The 16,297-nt window shown below is 48.0% G+C and overlaps 6 protein-coding genes across 6 annotated transcripts; 3 read left to right on the top strand and 3 right to left on the bottom strand.

Moving 5' to 3' along the window:
* Positions 1–17: 17 nt before the first annotated feature.
* Positions 18–3,259, bottom strand: PHATRDRAFT_47183 (predicted protein; the record flags this gene model as incomplete). Its single annotated transcript, XM_002181220.1, has 4 exons — positions 2,685–3,259; positions 1,605–2,638; positions 1,077–1,533; positions 18–1,003 (listed from the first exon to the last, which is right to left on the bottom strand). Exons 1-4 carry the CDS (start codon positions 2,899–2,901, stop codon positions 18–20), a joined length of 2,694 nt encoding a protein of 897 aa, XP_002181256.1. The 5' UTR covers positions 2,902–3,259.
* A 1,093-nt stretch (positions 3,260–4,352) lies between these two features.
* On the bottom strand, positions 4,353–5,942 carry PHATRDRAFT_47182 (predicted protein; the record flags this gene model as incomplete). The annotated part of the gene is made up of 1 exon (XM_002181219.1): positions 4,353–5,942. The coding sequence occupies exon 1, from the start codon at positions 5,898–5,900 to the stop codon at positions 4,353–4,355; it is 1,548 nt and encodes a 515-aa protein (XP_002181255.1). The 5' UTR covers positions 5,901–5,942.
* Positions 5,943–6,273: 331 nt separating this feature from the next.
* Positions 6,274–8,860, top strand: PHATRDRAFT_47181 (predicted protein). The gene is made up of 2 exons (XM_002181395.1): positions 6,274–6,457; positions 7,304–8,860. The coding sequence occupies exons 1-2, from the start codon at positions 6,317–6,319 to the stop codon at positions 8,708–8,710; spliced, it is 1,548 nt and encodes a 515-aa protein (XP_002181431.1). The 5' UTR covers positions 6,274–6,316; the 3' UTR covers positions 8,711–8,860.
* A 139-nt stretch (positions 8,861–8,999) lies between these two features.
* PHATRDRAFT_47180 (predicted protein) lies at positions 9,000–11,037 on the top strand (the record flags this gene model as incomplete). The annotated part of the gene is made up of 3 exons (XM_002181394.1): positions 9,000–9,287; positions 9,367–9,765; positions 9,861–11,037. The coding sequence occupies 3 exons, from the start codon at positions 9,000–9,002 to the stop codon at positions 11,004–11,006; spliced, it is 1,833 nt and encodes a 610-aa protein (XP_002181430.1). The 3' UTR covers positions 11,007–11,037.
* Positions 11,038–11,284: 247 nt separating this feature from the next.
* On the top strand, positions 11,285–14,164 carry PHATRDRAFT_47179 (predicted protein; the record flags this gene model as incomplete). The annotated part of the gene is made up of 3 exons (XM_002181393.1): positions 11,285–12,304; positions 12,375–13,459; positions 13,561–14,164. 3 exons carry the CDS (start codon positions 11,285–11,287, stop codon positions 14,162–14,164), a joined length of 2,709 nt encoding a protein of 902 aa, XP_002181429.1.
* A 62-nt stretch (positions 14,165–14,226) lies between these two features.
* Positions 14,227–15,102, bottom strand: PHATRDRAFT_47178 (predicted protein). Its single transcript, XM_002181218.1, has 2 exons — positions 14,794–15,102; positions 14,227–14,609 (listed from the first exon to the last, which is right to left on the bottom strand). Exons 1-2 carry the CDS (start codon positions 15,011–15,013, stop codon positions 14,281–14,283), a joined length of 549 nt encoding a protein of 182 aa, XP_002181254.1. The 5' UTR covers positions 15,014–15,102; the 3' UTR covers positions 14,227–14,280.
* Between the last annotated feature and the right edge of the window lie 1,195 nt (positions 15,103–16,297).

Below are 16,297 nucleotides of genomic sequence, written 5' to 3'. Positions count from 1 at the left end.
TCGTCCAAAATTTCTCGTCAATTGGCAGCATCTTTCACTATCTGCATAGCTGTTCGGAAATGTCCAGCTTCGTCTTCGGTTGTAAAGCAAAAGATGAGCGATCTATTGCTACCATTTCTCATGCTATAGCACACAAGGCCCACGCCAAGCTGTGAGAACTCGTTCTCCCATTTCTTAGGGATAGAAGGAACGAATGTTGACGATGCGAAACCAGTGTCAATGTGTACCAATTTCGAAAAAAGAAAGCCTCCGCGGCCTGCATAACCCTCCTTGAAGTTGACCGACACCTTTTTTGGTGGCTCCTTGAGCCAAACTAAGGCACTTGGACAGTTGGATTCGAGGCCGGATCCTTCTGGATGTCGAGAGACAGTCAAGTGGCGACTCTGCCACTTTCTTTTCCGGCCCAGTTTGAGTACTTTGATGCCTGGATTTCGAAGCCTGTATGAGAATGCAGCCAGGGATGTTTGGTTGTTCCGGGGTATCTCCGATGCCGCATTTCTTAGAGGGTACGATTTTTTAGCCGGAAAAAGGGTATTGGGATCCTGAAGCAGTATTTCTGTGCACTCTTGATCACCTTCTGATCGCGCTGACGGTTGTAAAACACTCCACGAAACAGCCTTAGCTGCGTGACCGAGCAACTTCACCCGGGCTTGCTGCCTTCTTTCCTCGTTAAAATCGAGCTTTTCTCTCCTCGGGACCAAAATCGACTCTGTCTTTTCCTTAGTTCCAAGGGAAGCTTCTTCCTTAGGTTGTAGGTATCGCCTGTTCCACTCTAGCCCTGTTTGAGCTGCTCCACGAATTTCTGTTGCTGTATCTACTCCGATCATATTCCTAGAAGAGAGCTTAGTGGTGGCGTAGTTGTTTCCAGTACCCTTCTGTGTGCTCACAGCGTCGTTCAAATGTACCGTGTACCCCTCGGAAGATGTTGTCCTTTCATCCCGAAAACTCGTTTTGCTTTTGTCGTTTTGTTGACCCGCAGTCCCTTCTAAATTGCATTCCTGGTCTGTAAGGCAAACATCCACTTACGTAAGCCTAACATTCTCGCGCTTGCAAAATGGTGACGTGCTCCTACTTACATGTCAATTTGCACAAGTGGTCGAGCGAATCTGCTATAGCACAACCCAAATTGAGGAAAAGCGAGTCGCCCTCTCCATTTATTGCCTGATTATTTGTCGCCACTCCTGCTAGCGTATTATCGCCTGATATTACTGACGGCGTGGAAGTGCTCTGTGTTGAGCTTGCGGAATCGCCTCCTGACTGTGAGCAGCGAGCGGGGACGTGATCAGAAACTCCACCCTGCCTGAAATGTGGATAGCCTTCATATAATTCTCCACTTTCAGCTGAATTTTCTTCAAAGAAGTGGACTGAGCCGTCCGTTGATGTAGTGTTATCAGCCCCCATAGATGCAGTAGATTCCGATGAGACATGAGCTATTTTCTTCAATTTAACTCCTGTCATCTCAGTCTCGGTAGCTTTCCCTACATAGCTTCTACTATGCAAAGGAGGCAACGCTACCTCAGGTGCTTTCTTAGTCTGCCGGTGCAATAGACATTTGTGAGCATAGTGACTAGCTACAGAGCACTAAGAGTACCGGTTCGACTTACTGTGCTGCAAGTGTCGAGACCAGAAAAAATATCTTCTTCGTGGTCAGGTACAGAACTGCTATTCTCTGACAATTGAGCGCCACATTTCTCTCGTACTAAGGAGTTTTCTACTCTTGTTCTTGCACCAGTCTTGGAACTCCCTTCCGGAATCCATGAGCTGACGAAAGGAGCAGACTCGCTCTTCGTATCGACAAAGCCGCGCTCTTTGTTCTCGATCAAGACACGGGACCTCGGCATCTTTGCTTCCGAGTTTAGTTCTGTTCCAGGCGTACCATGGTTAAGGACCATTTCGTCGGAAGAACGAACGAGAAAACGGCATATGGTCGACGACTCTATTCTATCCGATTGAACATTTTCCTCGAGAAAGACATTTTTCGCATGCGACTGGACGGTGTTTTGCGAACATTCCTCTGGCGATGGCGAGAGTCGTTGAAGTGTTGCCTGGCTCAGTCCTTGGACTCTGAGAGGCAAAGCAGTGTTTGAACATGAAGTTGAGCTACCATCATTTCGTCGAATATGAGTATGCAAATTCATCAGATGCCCAAATGATGGACGGAAAGTTGTCTCAATCGGCTTCGAAGAATCGTGAGGCTCAGTGAGAGCATGCTCGTTTACAGGGCTTGGTGCCATCCGCCTATTGTGTCGTTTCAAGGCCGCAATGCGTTCTGCACGAGAAAGCTTTGACGAGACTTCTTTGGACGGCCCGGGAATAAATTTCTTTTTTGCACTAGAATTCGACACGTGATGAACTGGAGATATGAGTCCAGCATCGTGAGGATGGCAAGACTCAACTCCTGAAGCAATCGCAAACGCCTTGTTATTTCCGTGAAAGGCAACTTTTCTTATACGATTCGTTTTCAATAACTGCATCAATGGGGAATTCTCTCTGCGATTTGGTTTACTTTCCGCTGCTATCACGGACAGCTGCAAGGCACGCTGTGCAATTGTCCCAAGTTCTTCATTGCTTAGAGATGAACGGGAAGACGAGGAGGACCCTATACCACTGGCCTTCTCCTCTTCCATGACGACAGAGGCTGCACCAAGATTTCTTTTTAGCTCCAAATTCTTCATGCCACGTACCAGAGCAGGCGATCTGGATCGAATTCCATATAGACGAGCGATACGCGATCGTTGACAAGCAGAGGATACCGACGCGGAAGACATAGGCAACGCTACTCTGCCTGGGATTTCGACCGTTTTCTTGTTGCCGGATGAGACAGGTGGAGTTACCACGATCTCTCTCTCTTGGCACTTCTGTCCAGGACTGATGTTTTTCACTCCAGATCTCATTCGACATATTACTGTGTTTCGAGGTTCGCCGACGGAATACTCGTCTCGATTCTCGATAACTGCTCTGCTTGAAGTACACAGAGATCTTTGATCTGATTCAATCGTTTCCGCTGTTACTTCCGAAGAGTTTTCATTTCCTGATACATGGTTTGACAATAAGCCTATTTTCTTGTTGGCAGTTCGAGGTCGATTGAATGGGTGGACGGGCTGGATAACCGGCGGCTTTCCAGTAGAGTGGACCACATCGAAAGATCTTTCCAATATTTGGACTCTATTCAACACAGAGCCTATCTCAGTCATATCAAACCTTCTTGATTCAATTTCTCGATATCAATCTCGACCACACTGTTTGTTATCCACTGTCAGTATACCTGTGGAGTCGAAATGACGTTCTGGCATTGACCGTGAAGAGGCAGTCCTCGATCGATGCTCGGAAATTTTGGCTAGGACGAGTTCAGAGAAAAAAAATGAGCGATCGAAAATGTGCTTGATCGCGCGTGCGCCAGCACCCTTAGGGCTATAATATAAACAGGCCGATCGTTGCATCATTTTTGCTTGATCATATACAATTACTTATTCCATTCTCCGAGCAAGCCAGAAATTGGAAACCCAATATTTTTTTATGGAAATCTAACTGATTATGTGCAAGTCTGTAATATGATCTCTTCATTGTGCGACAAACAACAAGTCGTTGACAGACTTATTACTGTAAATGACGAAAATTATGCTTTATTTAAAAAGCAATAGTCACTTTGTCATCGGGTTAGAATTAGATAGAACAATGTATGTCTTAAATAACAGCCGACACGTCGTCTCATAGATACGAAGAGAAATTGAGATAATTGACTCTGAAAGCGTCAAGCAACAAGCATCCGATCATTTGCAAGAAATATAAGCGGTGTCGCCTTTGATCTCAGCAGCCGCTTTCGGATGGTAGATCAGATAATTGCCTCACTGAGAGCCCAGCCTAGGCCAGCTTCAAAATGAATGGTTTCCTCGTCGTCTTGGAAAAATATATTTGGCATTAACAGTGATGGGCGGCAGATCGGCGCTTTCGTGTTAACTGTAAGTGCGAAGTGGATTTGAGGCTCTTCAGTCGCTCTTCCATGGCCCATGAATCTGCTACCGACATCAGTCATAAATAGGGAATTTGAACCGAATCCTTGCCTGTTGTGGACCGCCGTTGCCTTCTAGCGTGATCAATGCTTTGCAATGCAATACTTACAAGTCTGGTGTACTTTTCCGTGAACAAAGCAAAGCCGCTAATCATTTCGAGACATTGCCGTTGGTTTTATTTGAATCCAAAAACATCGCATTCTTTCACATACGTCAAGCCTGAATCACCGTAGATTTCTGGAACAAGTTGAGCCCAAAACCTTTTATGCGGGACACGGAATTTGCTTTAACCTTTCATTCTGCTTTTGAAACTTGTCGAGACTTCAGCACTCACAAGCGATGTCATGCAGTCGCAACAATTCTTACATTATGCACACATCGGTAAAATTTATCACTCTTTCTGTCGTGCAGCTCGAAACTGGGTATGTTCAATGTCCCGGGCTGCAAAGCAATGAAGCGGATCTCAGCACTGGTTTTTTCAGAGGCTTTAACTTCTCCCAGGTATAGAGATTGCTCCATGGCGAGGAGGTGTTCATCCCCAAGAGAACTCCAATCCCGTGAACAACCTGCATCCAAGCCACGAAAGAGGACCGTTTGTGATCCAATAACAGATACACTGTCTTCGACGAATTTGCTCTTTTCAAGTCGAAGCTCAATATCCCGAGGATCGGCACTCAAATTGGACACATTCAGGAGCAATACAAACGGAGCCCCAACTTTGACCTCCGTCTCAACTACATTTATTTGTACACGAAAGGCATCCGACGGCTCCACAGCGGATCGTACACTGGTCCATTGGGCATCTGCTGCCGCTAAGACGGTGTGCTGACTTTTGCTTGGCTCGTAGCAACCGACGTTTGCAGTGACGGAAATGGGTGAAACAAAAATGCGCGAACGCACGTCATCCGAAGCCATTACCCGTAGAATTAACGATATAGCTTGATTCCGCTCGAGGACGCGAGGTAGGTTAGTGTCGTCTTGATCGGCAAAGCCCCATTGAACGGATTTGCTCATGTCAACGACAAGGTTCGGCCTTTGTGCGCTGTCACACTCACCATTGTCGACCACCCTGGAATGGCTGGGATGAAGTGCGACATTCGTAATCTGGACTGGCTCGCTATGAGTATTTGAATGCCGTATTGTCAAGGATATTAACGTCTCTTCGAAGGAAGTTGGATTGACGGTTCGAACGGCAATGGAAAATGCATGAGTCAATGCGACGTGCAACATCACGGGCGTTAGTCTCGTCTGGCGTAGACGATGAGAATTATTTTCCGCTGTACTGAGACCAACTATACCGCCCCGATGAAGCGCGTCCAGTATTTCTCGAGCATGTTGTTCTTTTGAAAGCCCTGAAAGTGATTCGTTCACTACGGCGGCGATTTCGATGTTCGTTTTTACGCTAGCAGCGCCTTCGGTATCCAGCTTTTCGCCGTTTGCTCGAGAAACTCGCATAAGAATTGTAGTTTTAAGGATGAGCGAAAGAGATTCCTTTGCGAAACTTTGAAGAAGAACGTCTTCAACAGCTGCGGCAACAGCTTCGCCGGATCCCACAGTCAGGGTCACTTTGGCTTCAATAGAAAGCTGATATTCCGAGGGATTCGCATCTTTCTTGTCACCGTGATCGGCGGCCACAAGTTCCTCCTTTACATCGGTATTGTTTGAGAGGTCAATTCGAGTGTTGGATAAAAAATCGTCGATGCTCTCTTGGGAGGGAAATGTGAGACGTAAAGGCACCGAAATGCTCGAGCGCCCAGATGAATCGAGGTAGAACGAAGACGTTTTCCAGGAGCCTTCGCCGGAAGTTTTGATCATAGTACTAGAAGCATTTTCTTGGGAGACCACTTCGAAGTTGACGGACCTGAACCCTTTACTAATCATCATAAGCATCCAATTAAGCAGGTCCCAATGTTGTTCGAAAAGACGTCAGAGTCAAAGTCTTGATGCCTAGATTATCTGCGTTCGATTTTCAAGGTTGCCGATATAATAAAATCATCCTGCTGCATGCTTCGACACGTCAAAGTCAGTAGCAGTGCTTGGCTAGCGACAGACCCTAACTAGAGGCATGTGCTACTTGGAGGGCTGCAGCGAATCCTTTTCACCATAGCACCCGGATCCGCGCCGGAAAGTCGAGATCTATATTTTTAGCCACGACGCGCCACCAACGAGGACTGGGAAAGGCGCAAAATCGAGATCGCAGTTTTTGGTGAGAAATGAAAACGGAAGTACCGAACGGAAGCGTCCCACAATTTCGTTTGGTACCTTCTAGAGTTCCTTCACTAACAACAGCTACAGGCAATGAGACGATGAACGACCTCGAAAATGTCGACATCAACCGTGGAAGCCACTTACCGACACAGAATCAAGAAGGAGGCACAGAGCCTCCTTCAGGGTTTATTTTGAAACTTTTTCAAATGGTCAACGGTGCTCCTGACAAGGTCATTTCGGTACGTTGCTTTGTAGTTACGCCTGCTGTACTGGATGTTGCCAAGACAGTCGGAGCGCTTTCGTCTATTGCATCTTCAGAAAATGTGAGAAGCCAAGAAAAGTCAGTGAGGGATTCTTTCAATCGTCACGTTTTGTGCATACATCGGATAAGTGAAAGTTGGTCGTTCTATAGTATATTTGTTCTTTCAAAAGTTCGAAATCATTGGACGATCAAAGTTACAAGCTTCTTCTCTTTCATCCATGGCCATCTCAAGCAATCAGCTTCGGGAGAAACAAAGGTTGCCAAGCCTTCTTGAGGGCTCCACGGTCGCTGAGTACGATCGTTTACACACGCCGAAATCATTGCTTCGGATATTTGTTCTTTCGGAGGTTTGCTTTGGGATAATCCTTGTTTTGGAAACCCATTTGCAAAAGCGTTCGGATGCAGATAATCCAACTTTGTTTGGATGGTTATCGCGTTGACTAGAGGCGTGTTTTGATCTCATCCATACCATAAACGCACGGTTTACTGGCCCCCATGGTCCGAAAAAGAGTTCCCTCCGATGATCCGGACTGGGTCACATCGTCAAAGCTGGCTTTCACGTTCAACTTTCTACCGGGCCAGGACGTATCATTGATGTTCGAATCTTCTTTCATCGAGCGAGCCAATCGGCGTGCTCGAATTCTGAGGCCCCCATGAACCGGACATGCGATTGGGTTATGAGATTTTTTTATGACGTTTCACTCGTTTCGTTGACGTCATCGTGCGGTCTTGGAGGAGTTTCGTTCACGTTACCCCATCTCTTAGCTATCAGGTTATTTCTATCGGCTCCCTATTCTAACTTCTATCTTTCTTTTCTATGCAGTGGACGCCGAACGGCGACGCATTTATCATTGGATCAGATCTAAATCGATTAGAATCGGAAACACTGCCGCAGTACTTCCGCCACAATCGCTTTCAATCTCTTGTGCGCCAGCTAAACTTTTATTCTTTCCGGAAGATCAACCGGGAGCGTAACGTCTGGATCTACAAGCATAGTCTTTTTCACAGGGATCGTCCCGAAGATTTGAATATGGTTCGACGTCGCACGTGCCCTGGTATGGATGGTCGAAAACAGCGCTTCTCACGCTTTTCGGTGGGATCGCTGGGGCAGGCAGACGGCGATGACAATTCAGACAACGAAGATTCTTCGCTGGAAGCAACAGTCGATGCCTATTCTTCCCCAGTGATACCAAGCAAAAAACGGGACTTGATAAGCGCCGACAAAACTTTGAAACCACCATCAAGTAAGCGCTTTCGACAGTCGTCGAATGCGGACAAAGAGACGAAGACAGAAAGCAAAGTTGTAGTGGACACTTCGATGCTCGAAGAGGTCATCAACGAAACGCAGCCACTCGTTGGAGACAAAGGTAGCTTCTCCCTCTTGACAAATAGAGCACCAGTGAACGTGAATATCAACGTTGCGGATGTGGCGTCAAAACTGGAAAAGTGTGCCCGGAAAGCAATGAAAGAACGGGGCCTGGCGAGGTCACTACGATCCGGAGTGGTGACGCCACCATACGGAGCATCCAATGGCTTTCAAAATTCCTCAACTGCACTCCTTACGTACGACGATGAATACGAGACAAACGGCGGGATTCTTTTTGAAGTAGATGCTCGCACCTCCCCGGCTACTATTGGAACTATTCCTGTCGATGGAGATGAAAGCGTTTTCAGCGACTATGAGCGGTCCTCACGTTTTCGAAAGCCGCACACTGTAACTCCGCTGAAAAGAGGACCAAAGGGTAGACCACCGGTTTCAGATGCTAGTGCTGTAGAGTCAATACTGAATCGCATTATGAAAAATCAAACAGGGCAGACCCCGTCCCCTTTTATCACTCCAGTTGCAGTCGCAGGCTTTTGCATGTCCACCTCGCCACTCGGCGACAGACAGCTTTGCAGCAAGATTCTTCAGCTAATCGCTTCTTGCAGCGCACTCGCATCAGATTTTCAACTTTACCGTGCCGCGCTCCATCCTACTAATCCTAAAGAAGTGCCTTCGTATATGTTTTCCCCAAGTCCACGGGAAAGTCGTGCAATTACTGTTCAGCAGATCTGGCAACGTGAAGTTAGCCGAGGCGATGCCGTCCGAGACTTCAAGACGTTCGCAGTCAATTGTATGCACCAATTGCTTGGAAAAGGAAATGTGGAGGCTCTCTGGTCGCGGGAAGAGACAGACATGTTGGAACATGCCGCGGGAGTGTGGCTGAAGAGCGCAGGAGTTACCATCTGATTTTGCTGATACCAGGATTTTGATACTTGAGGCAGTCGGGCTTAGCAGGACCGCGGCGCTTTACCTGGCCTTTGTTTCTTGTCTAGCATTTAGACATGAAAAACTAAAGGCTTGCTTGCAGAGTTTAACGACACTCTAGGTATAATGATGCGTAGCCTGTTATTACTTCCCCAGAGCATAGTTTGAATCTATTTCCATTGGGTCTTGGCGTATCCTGCTTTCCGAACGAGAAGTTCACCAGGAACATGCAGGTAGCTGTATGTGTACACTGTCGTAGTGACTGGACACGATGTGTCTGTCTCGCGTCGATCGATTAATTCTATTTATGCAAAAAACTTGTCTCATTCGAATTTGGGTTTTTCTGCTCACTGTCAGTCAAACAGCCGCTGCCAAAGCCACAGACTCGGCTTCGTTCATTGTCAACCCAAGTCGACAGTTTCACCATCGCGATCGACGCAAAATAATTGACATCATGGCAGCTCATGAACCAATAGAAGTGGAAGACGACGAGGAGTCGATTGACGAAGAGCAATTAGAGGATTACGAAGACATGGTGGAGCAGCTAGGATCCTTCCCTGTAAGTTGGCAGTTCGATAGCATTTACTCGATTTTGTGGTTCGTATTCTGACCAATTGTCATCGTTTGCTCGCTTTCAGGACAAGGTCAAGATAAATAGTCTTTCCATGGTTGCCGAGGATCACGCTGATTCCAAAAAATCGGCTATGGCGATATACAACACAATTCGCAAACAGCTGCTTGGTACGAGTCAGGACAAAATGCTCCCGTTGGTATACGTTTTGGATTCCATTTTGAAAAACGCCAAGGGAGAGTACATTCCTATTGTAGAAGACGATGCCGCGAACTGGATTCCTGAGGTCCATCGTAGGCTACATGATTCGGAACGAATAAAGCTTCAAAAGGTCTGGAGGACCTGGAGTGAATTCAAGATTTTTTCAACTGATCACTTGAGAGCCATGGGGTTGTGCTTCGATGAACGTGTAAGCGATAAAGCAATTGGATCTAGTGCAGCAAAAGTAGCGGGAATCAGTCGAACGGTATGTAGAAACAAGTTTGTCTATAGAATACTGCCAGCCTGTACATTATTGTTCCTCTCACGGTTAGTACAATATCCAATGTTATCTGGCTTTAGAAAGACGGGAGTTTACTTTTGCCTTCTTCCCTCCGGCGGGAAATGCAGAATGTTCTGGACGACATGCAGAACGATATTCAAAACGAACTCGACAAAGTGTCACTAGAACGTTTAGCCGAATTGAACCCTGACTTGTTGGCTAATATCAAACAAATTGCTGAAGATGCGATACGGCATGGATCGGGTGGCTCCAACGCAAACGACACCTCAAGTACATCATCGATCCTTCCAGCCTTTTTCGCCGAAACGCGCCCGCAAGATGTCCTCGACCAATCCAAAGCTTGGAGTGAACTGAGTTGGAACCCGCTAGAGGGCTCGCACGACGTCGTATCAAGACTACAACAGCTAGTACGTGAAGGGGCGTCGCCAGATGTTTGCTATACTCGGACTGAAGTCATTGCCATGACTGATTACCTAGCGACGGCATCTGCAACCGCTTCATTGGTGACAGCCGCTATGGAAAGACTGCAAAATCAGGCAGACCGCAAAGAAAACAAGTCGAATCTTTCGTTTCCTGGTGTAGACGCTGCAGTTGGAAGCAGTATGCCAGTTGGTGGCTTTGCAATAGATAAAAGCTTGTTTTCCAACGACGGCATCAAACAGAAAAACGCGGCCGTAGTAAGCATATTATACGAAGTCGGTCTACCATTCATGAGCTCCGCTGATGGTCGTCGCTTTCGGACGCAGCTGGAACTGTCCAAACACTTGGATGCGTTGTTTAAACGGAATCAGCTAGAGAAAGCTATGGCTCGTACCGAAGAGCGTGGCTGGTACGCCACTGACCTCGTTTGGACGTTTGCAACGAAAGAGAAAGATCTGCAGACTACTGAAGTAAAAGAACAAAGTACTATCGGTGCCACCACGACCGGAGACGAGTTTGACCCCGATAACAGCACCGTACCTGCCGACGAGATGCGGGATCGATGCGTCATTTGTGGAATCAACTTTAAAATGTTTTTCGACAACGAGGAGGGCATGTACAAATATAGCAATTGTCGTGAAATCGAAGTGCTAAATGATGAAGTAGTCGTGAACGATTCCGAGCTAATGCTCGTACATATTACCTGCTGGCGAGGTCTCGGTTCTCCCGAAGTCTTGACGATGGATCAAGCATTACAAGAAACAATCGTCAACTTAAAGTTGTAATATAAAAGAGCACCCTTTTATTACTTTTTTCAACAAAGTCTGAATCAAATTTGTTTTCTGCTGTTAGCTTCTTTCTCCCATCTACAAGGCTCACACAGAAAGCCAAACTATTCAGTTGACTGAGGGTGAGAGAACTCCGGAGGGGTAGATATATTTGTTTGCCTTGATGTAACTGTAATTAACTGTAAAAGTTATGTCCACGGCTCAATTTTTGGCGTGAACGTGAATGGGAAAAAGAGGCATCGTTCACTGTCAACTAAATATAGTGGAATAAGACCATGGCGAGCCGTACCCATACAGTACCTTCGTTAGATCGATGTCGACGTCGTCGGGTAATTGTTGATTCATCCGGCAGCGATAGTGGAGATGGTACGGAAGTCGAAGTCTTTCCGTTGTCGCGTCCGACCCGTTGGCTCGGTGATGACGATTTTTCCGATACTTCCTCATCCTTGGAAGGGCACCTTCGTAAATTGGATTTGAAGCACTCACGTTTGGACGATGAGATTCAAAGGTTAGCTCGAGCATCGATAGACGGCGCTGTTCGGGATACAGTGGAAGAGTCGTTTGACCTTTCCATAGGAGACTCGAGTTCCAGTGGAAGCGTGGATGGCCCAAATCTTTGCGAAAAAGAGGATCCCACAGAGCTTCCATTGGGTTCCAACTGGATTTGTGATCGGAAAAGCAATGAAATGTTATTGCGTGCCCAGGAAAGCGACACAACAGAAGTCGACTGGCCAGATCTGCGCATACCTCGTGGGCTCTTTCAAAAGCTTTTTGACTACCAGAAAAGTGGTGTCCAGTGGATGGGGACACTCCATCAGGTTGGCATCGGAGGTGTGCTAGGAGATGATATGGGAATGGGTAAAACATACATGGCATTGACCTTCTTAGGAGGATTGATGCGAACTGGCGTAATACGGAACGCACTCATCGTTTCACCTGTCTCTGTTTTACGCTCCTGGGAAAAAGAGGCCCAGAATGTTTTGACCCAGTGCGTTCACGATGTTCGCATTGCTGTCCTTTCCAGCACCCAGAGTCAACAGCGCGATAGAATTTTGCTTAAAGCCTTGGAAGACGAATCGTCAAATTATTTGATTATTACGAGTTACGGACAAGTCCGGTCGGCCACTTTGAGTTTCGTTCAAAGTGATTGCTGTTTCGACTACGTGGTGCTGGATGAGGGTCACCAAATCAAGAATCCTACCAGCGCAACCAGTCGGGCTTGTCGCCGGATCTGCCGCAGTCGCGAGACGCATCGGCTCTTGCTGACAGGAACGCCTATACTCAACAATCTTAAGGTATGTTGGAAGAGTTCGAGATCTCCAAATTTTGTGCCCCGTGCGTGGTCTAATGCCCTCTATTTTGCAGGAACTCTGGGCACTTTTTGATTGGGCAACGAGTGGGCAGATTCTCAACAAGCTGAAAACTTTCACGAATTACTTCGCTCGACCAATCGAAGACGCTCGCAACAAGAATGCGACAACACATGCAATCAAACTGGGACAACGGGTGAACAAGGAACTTCAGGAGAAGCTCAAGCCGTACTTTCTGCAACGCCTCAAAGTTGACTTTCTCATAGACAAACTTCCGTCGAAAAACGAACTTGTTGTTTGGACGCATTTGAGTTCAAAACAGCGTACAATGTACTCCGACTTCGTGGACTCCAAGGAATCAGTGGTAAGCTCGATCCTTTCTGGTGAAACCAGATCGCCGTTGGAAGCCGTTACATGGCTGAAAAAGCTCTGCGGGCATCCTATTCTAGCAGAAGAACTCGCAATCAATGTTGGACGTTTACTTGCTACGGCCAGTCCTGATGATTTGGTCCAGCAATCGGCCAAGCTCTGTATTCTCTTGTCGTTGATCGAAAACTTTCGCCAGAACGGCCATCGAACCCTCATTTTCTCGCAGAGTACGAAAATGTTGGATATCATAGAGAAAACGCTTCTATCCGAGGGGGTGGAACTGTTGCGTATTGACGGTAGCTCCAAAGAACAAGACCGACAGCGTTTTGTGGACGACTTCAACTCAAACACTTCCACAACGGACGCGATGCTACTGTCAACCAAAGCAGCTGGGGTCGGCCTTACCCTCGTTGGTGCCGACCGAGTGATTATTTACGATCCAAGCTGGTACGTCTCAGAAGCTCGTTTCGCGTTGCAAGAGCAGCGCCACCTGGAATGTGCTATTGCTGTGACACTATTGTTGTTCTCACTCCTTTCCAATAGGACTCCTGCCGAAGACTCACAGGCTGTGGATCGCTGCTATCGGATTGGCCAGACTCGTGACGTTGTGGTGTATCGCTTGATCGCTGCTGGTACCGTGGAGGAAAAGATGTATGAGAAGCAAGTGCACAAGGATGGAATCCGTCGTACTGTGTTCACAGAAGACACGTCGGTGGAGCGCTATTTCGACAAACTAGAGTTGCGCAAGCTCTTTGCGCTGGGAGCTCCGGGGTGCGTTTGATTGTGAACGCGCCAGCCCCCTTGTATGTGACGCAATTTTTGGTGCTCATCGCTTTGTTTTCTTCTGTGTGTGTGTGTGATCTTACGTACAGTGTTTGCGAGGTCATGGAGAAAGTGCAGAAAGCAACGCAAGGCGTCGAGAGCAAGTGGGATCAGCACGAATTCGTCCTGTCACAAAGTGGGGTTGTTGGTCTATCCCGTCACGACGGCTTTTACTCGCAAGCCGCCGAAGAGATTTCTGACAACGAAGAACCCCACGAGCCGTTGTTCTCGGGCAAAGCTGCGGGTGCGCAAGTATTTGGTCGCGCACAGCGCATTCTAGAGAAAGAAAGCTATTCCCAAGTCCGGGCACGTCGCCAAGCCCGTCAGCACTTGTCGAACCAGGTTGCTGTGGAGGGTGACAAGGAAAACGCTGCCGTACAGGTCTCCGTGACGGATTCTGGTTGCAACCCCAATGGTGCTGTGGGAAAAGACACGCCCACGGAATTGCCGGTACGCACTGAAACCGAAGTGGCGCCTTGTGACGTACTACAGCACGTGGAGGAGCTGTTGACTAATGGGCAGCCCAAGCGTGCCATGGAGATCATGGTGGAATTGTTGGAAGGTCGGTACGATGAGTTGAGCAAGGATGAACGGATGCAGCTACACCAACAATGTTCAGATACTGCCGTGTTGCTAGGCATTTCCTTTTCGTAAATGTTGGTCGCGCAATCCGTGAAATCTTGTATGGTTGGTAGATAATACAACAACGGGGATTTCACAAAAGTAGTGTTTTGGTAAATCAGCTATTTGCTATCTATTGCGTGTCATTGTCACTCGCTACCAAAGTGTCCCCCCTTGCCGAGGGCAAAATCGGACAATACCTTGATGGTTTGTTCCTTTTCCGTAATGACGGTCTTGACGAGATCCTTGATGGAGACCATGCCAATGACCTTTTCGGCATCGTCCACTATGGGCAAATGCCGAATGCCTTTGCTCATCATTTTCTCCATGCATGATTCTACGGATTCTCCGGCCTTGGCGGTGATAATGTTGGCGCCGCGGGTGGCGATTTCCTTGACGGGTGTTTCCTTGGACGTGCGTCCCAACAAGGCAATCTTGCAAATGTAATCGCGCTCACTGACGACACCCGTCATGTTGCCTGATGGAAAGAGAAGAAAAGGGAGACGCCAGAAAGGCAGACAGAGAAAACAACAAGGGCCGCGACAATTGTTTTGTGAGAAGCGTTTATAGTGTATGTACGAGGACGTCTGCGGTTTGAGCTACACACATACACTCCTATCGCCAGGTTGATTCCGTGAGACGAGACGAGTATGAGTACGTACCAGCCTTATCCGTAGTAACGAGACAGCCAATGTTAAAGGCGGCAAACTTTTGCACGGCATCGTAGACGGGTGTATCTTCGGGAATGGTAAAGTCGATCTGCATGTATCCACTGTACTTGAGGGCGTCGTCGGCCGTGACGGTGGCGATGGAGCGCACCGCCGACGCGAAAGACACCGGACGAGCCTGACGACTCCAGACAGTAGCAGCGCAACGCAACATGATGGGAGTACTCGTGATTGCAACAAAGGCAGAAATAGAGAGAGAGAGCAACAGGTGTTGACGGTCAAGATCTAATGTGTGTGTATAGGTGTCGCTGTTAGTGTGGGTGGCGCGGGGATGCGGCGGGGAAGGAGGGATTGGGATTGTATCCGTACCGTGCCGACTGTGTTACGGGCAGTTAGTTTCTTGTCGAGGGCCGACCCCATACCAACAGTAACAGTGCCACGAACTTCTCCCCCAGAACTAGGTAGCTAACTGTAACTAACAGTACCGCCAAAAGGCGTCATGCCGCAGCGAAACTGGGATCTTTGTCCGTTTGGTCGGATGTTGAAGTAGCAACATTGGGTTGGTGGTTCCCTTCAGAGGTATAGGGGACTCTAGTGTCGCAACGGGACCGCTTGGGAAGTCCAAACACCCAACTACAGAATCCCAGTATCTGTCTGTCCAGCTGTCCCACATGCAGGGACCATTGATTGATTTTTCACTGTCACAGTCAGTCAGTCTGTCAGTCAGTCACAGTGAATGAACTGCCGTACCTACCGACCTACACAATACGGAGTAAAGATAGGTAGAGCAAGCATCCTCTCTTTGCACCATACGGCCGTTTCGAATTCCCGACTTGCTAGTTACTGGTTGTGTTACTGTTACAGTACCAGTCGGTAGTCGAACGAAACGTTTGCCACACAATCCACACCAACAGTTTGCGTATTCGTGTCCAACGTTGCCATCGAACTTTCCCCGTACGTGCACTTCCACACAGATACATACAAACCCCGTAGTCAGTCACCATGGGACAAGACAGCGAACAAGCCGCCGAGTACGTCATGACGGTCCGGACCGATCACGTTCCCATGAAGACTTGGTACAACGGTACGAGCGCCGCTGCACAAGGCCTACAGAAAACGTACGGTCCTTATCCAGACCTCTGGAAGGAAGTCTTGAATTGGCCGGGATGGAAAGAAGCACGCCGAGAATATCTCAAACACACGCAACAGCAGCCAGAACCCGCTACCGGCAGTGCGCCCACACCCGTCCCACGCAAACGCAAGTCGCGTTGGGGCACCACCAGCAACAATGACGACAACAACAACGACGACGACGATGCCAATAAGCGTCAATCCCGATGGGCTCGCGACGCTCCCCTCGCTCCCGTTCCCCAACACAATCCCTACGGACCCGCCACAGGCCATCTTCCCGTCTTGCCCACTCCGTCCGCAGCCAACATTCCACCGCACAAACAAGACGAGCACCGCAATCTACAAGCACGATTGCGTCAAGTCAATG

The sequence above is a fragment of the Phaeodactylum tricornutum genome, chromosome 12 (genome assembly GCF_000150955.2).
Source record: "Phaeodactylum tricornutum CCAP 1055/1 chromosome 12, whole genome shotgun sequence".
Taxonomy (NCBI): domain Eukaryota; phylum Bacillariophyta; class Bacillariophyceae; order Surirellales; family Neidiaceae; genus Phaeodactylum; species Phaeodactylum tricornutum.
This window is presented reverse-complemented; position numbering and strand designations above follow the sequence as displayed.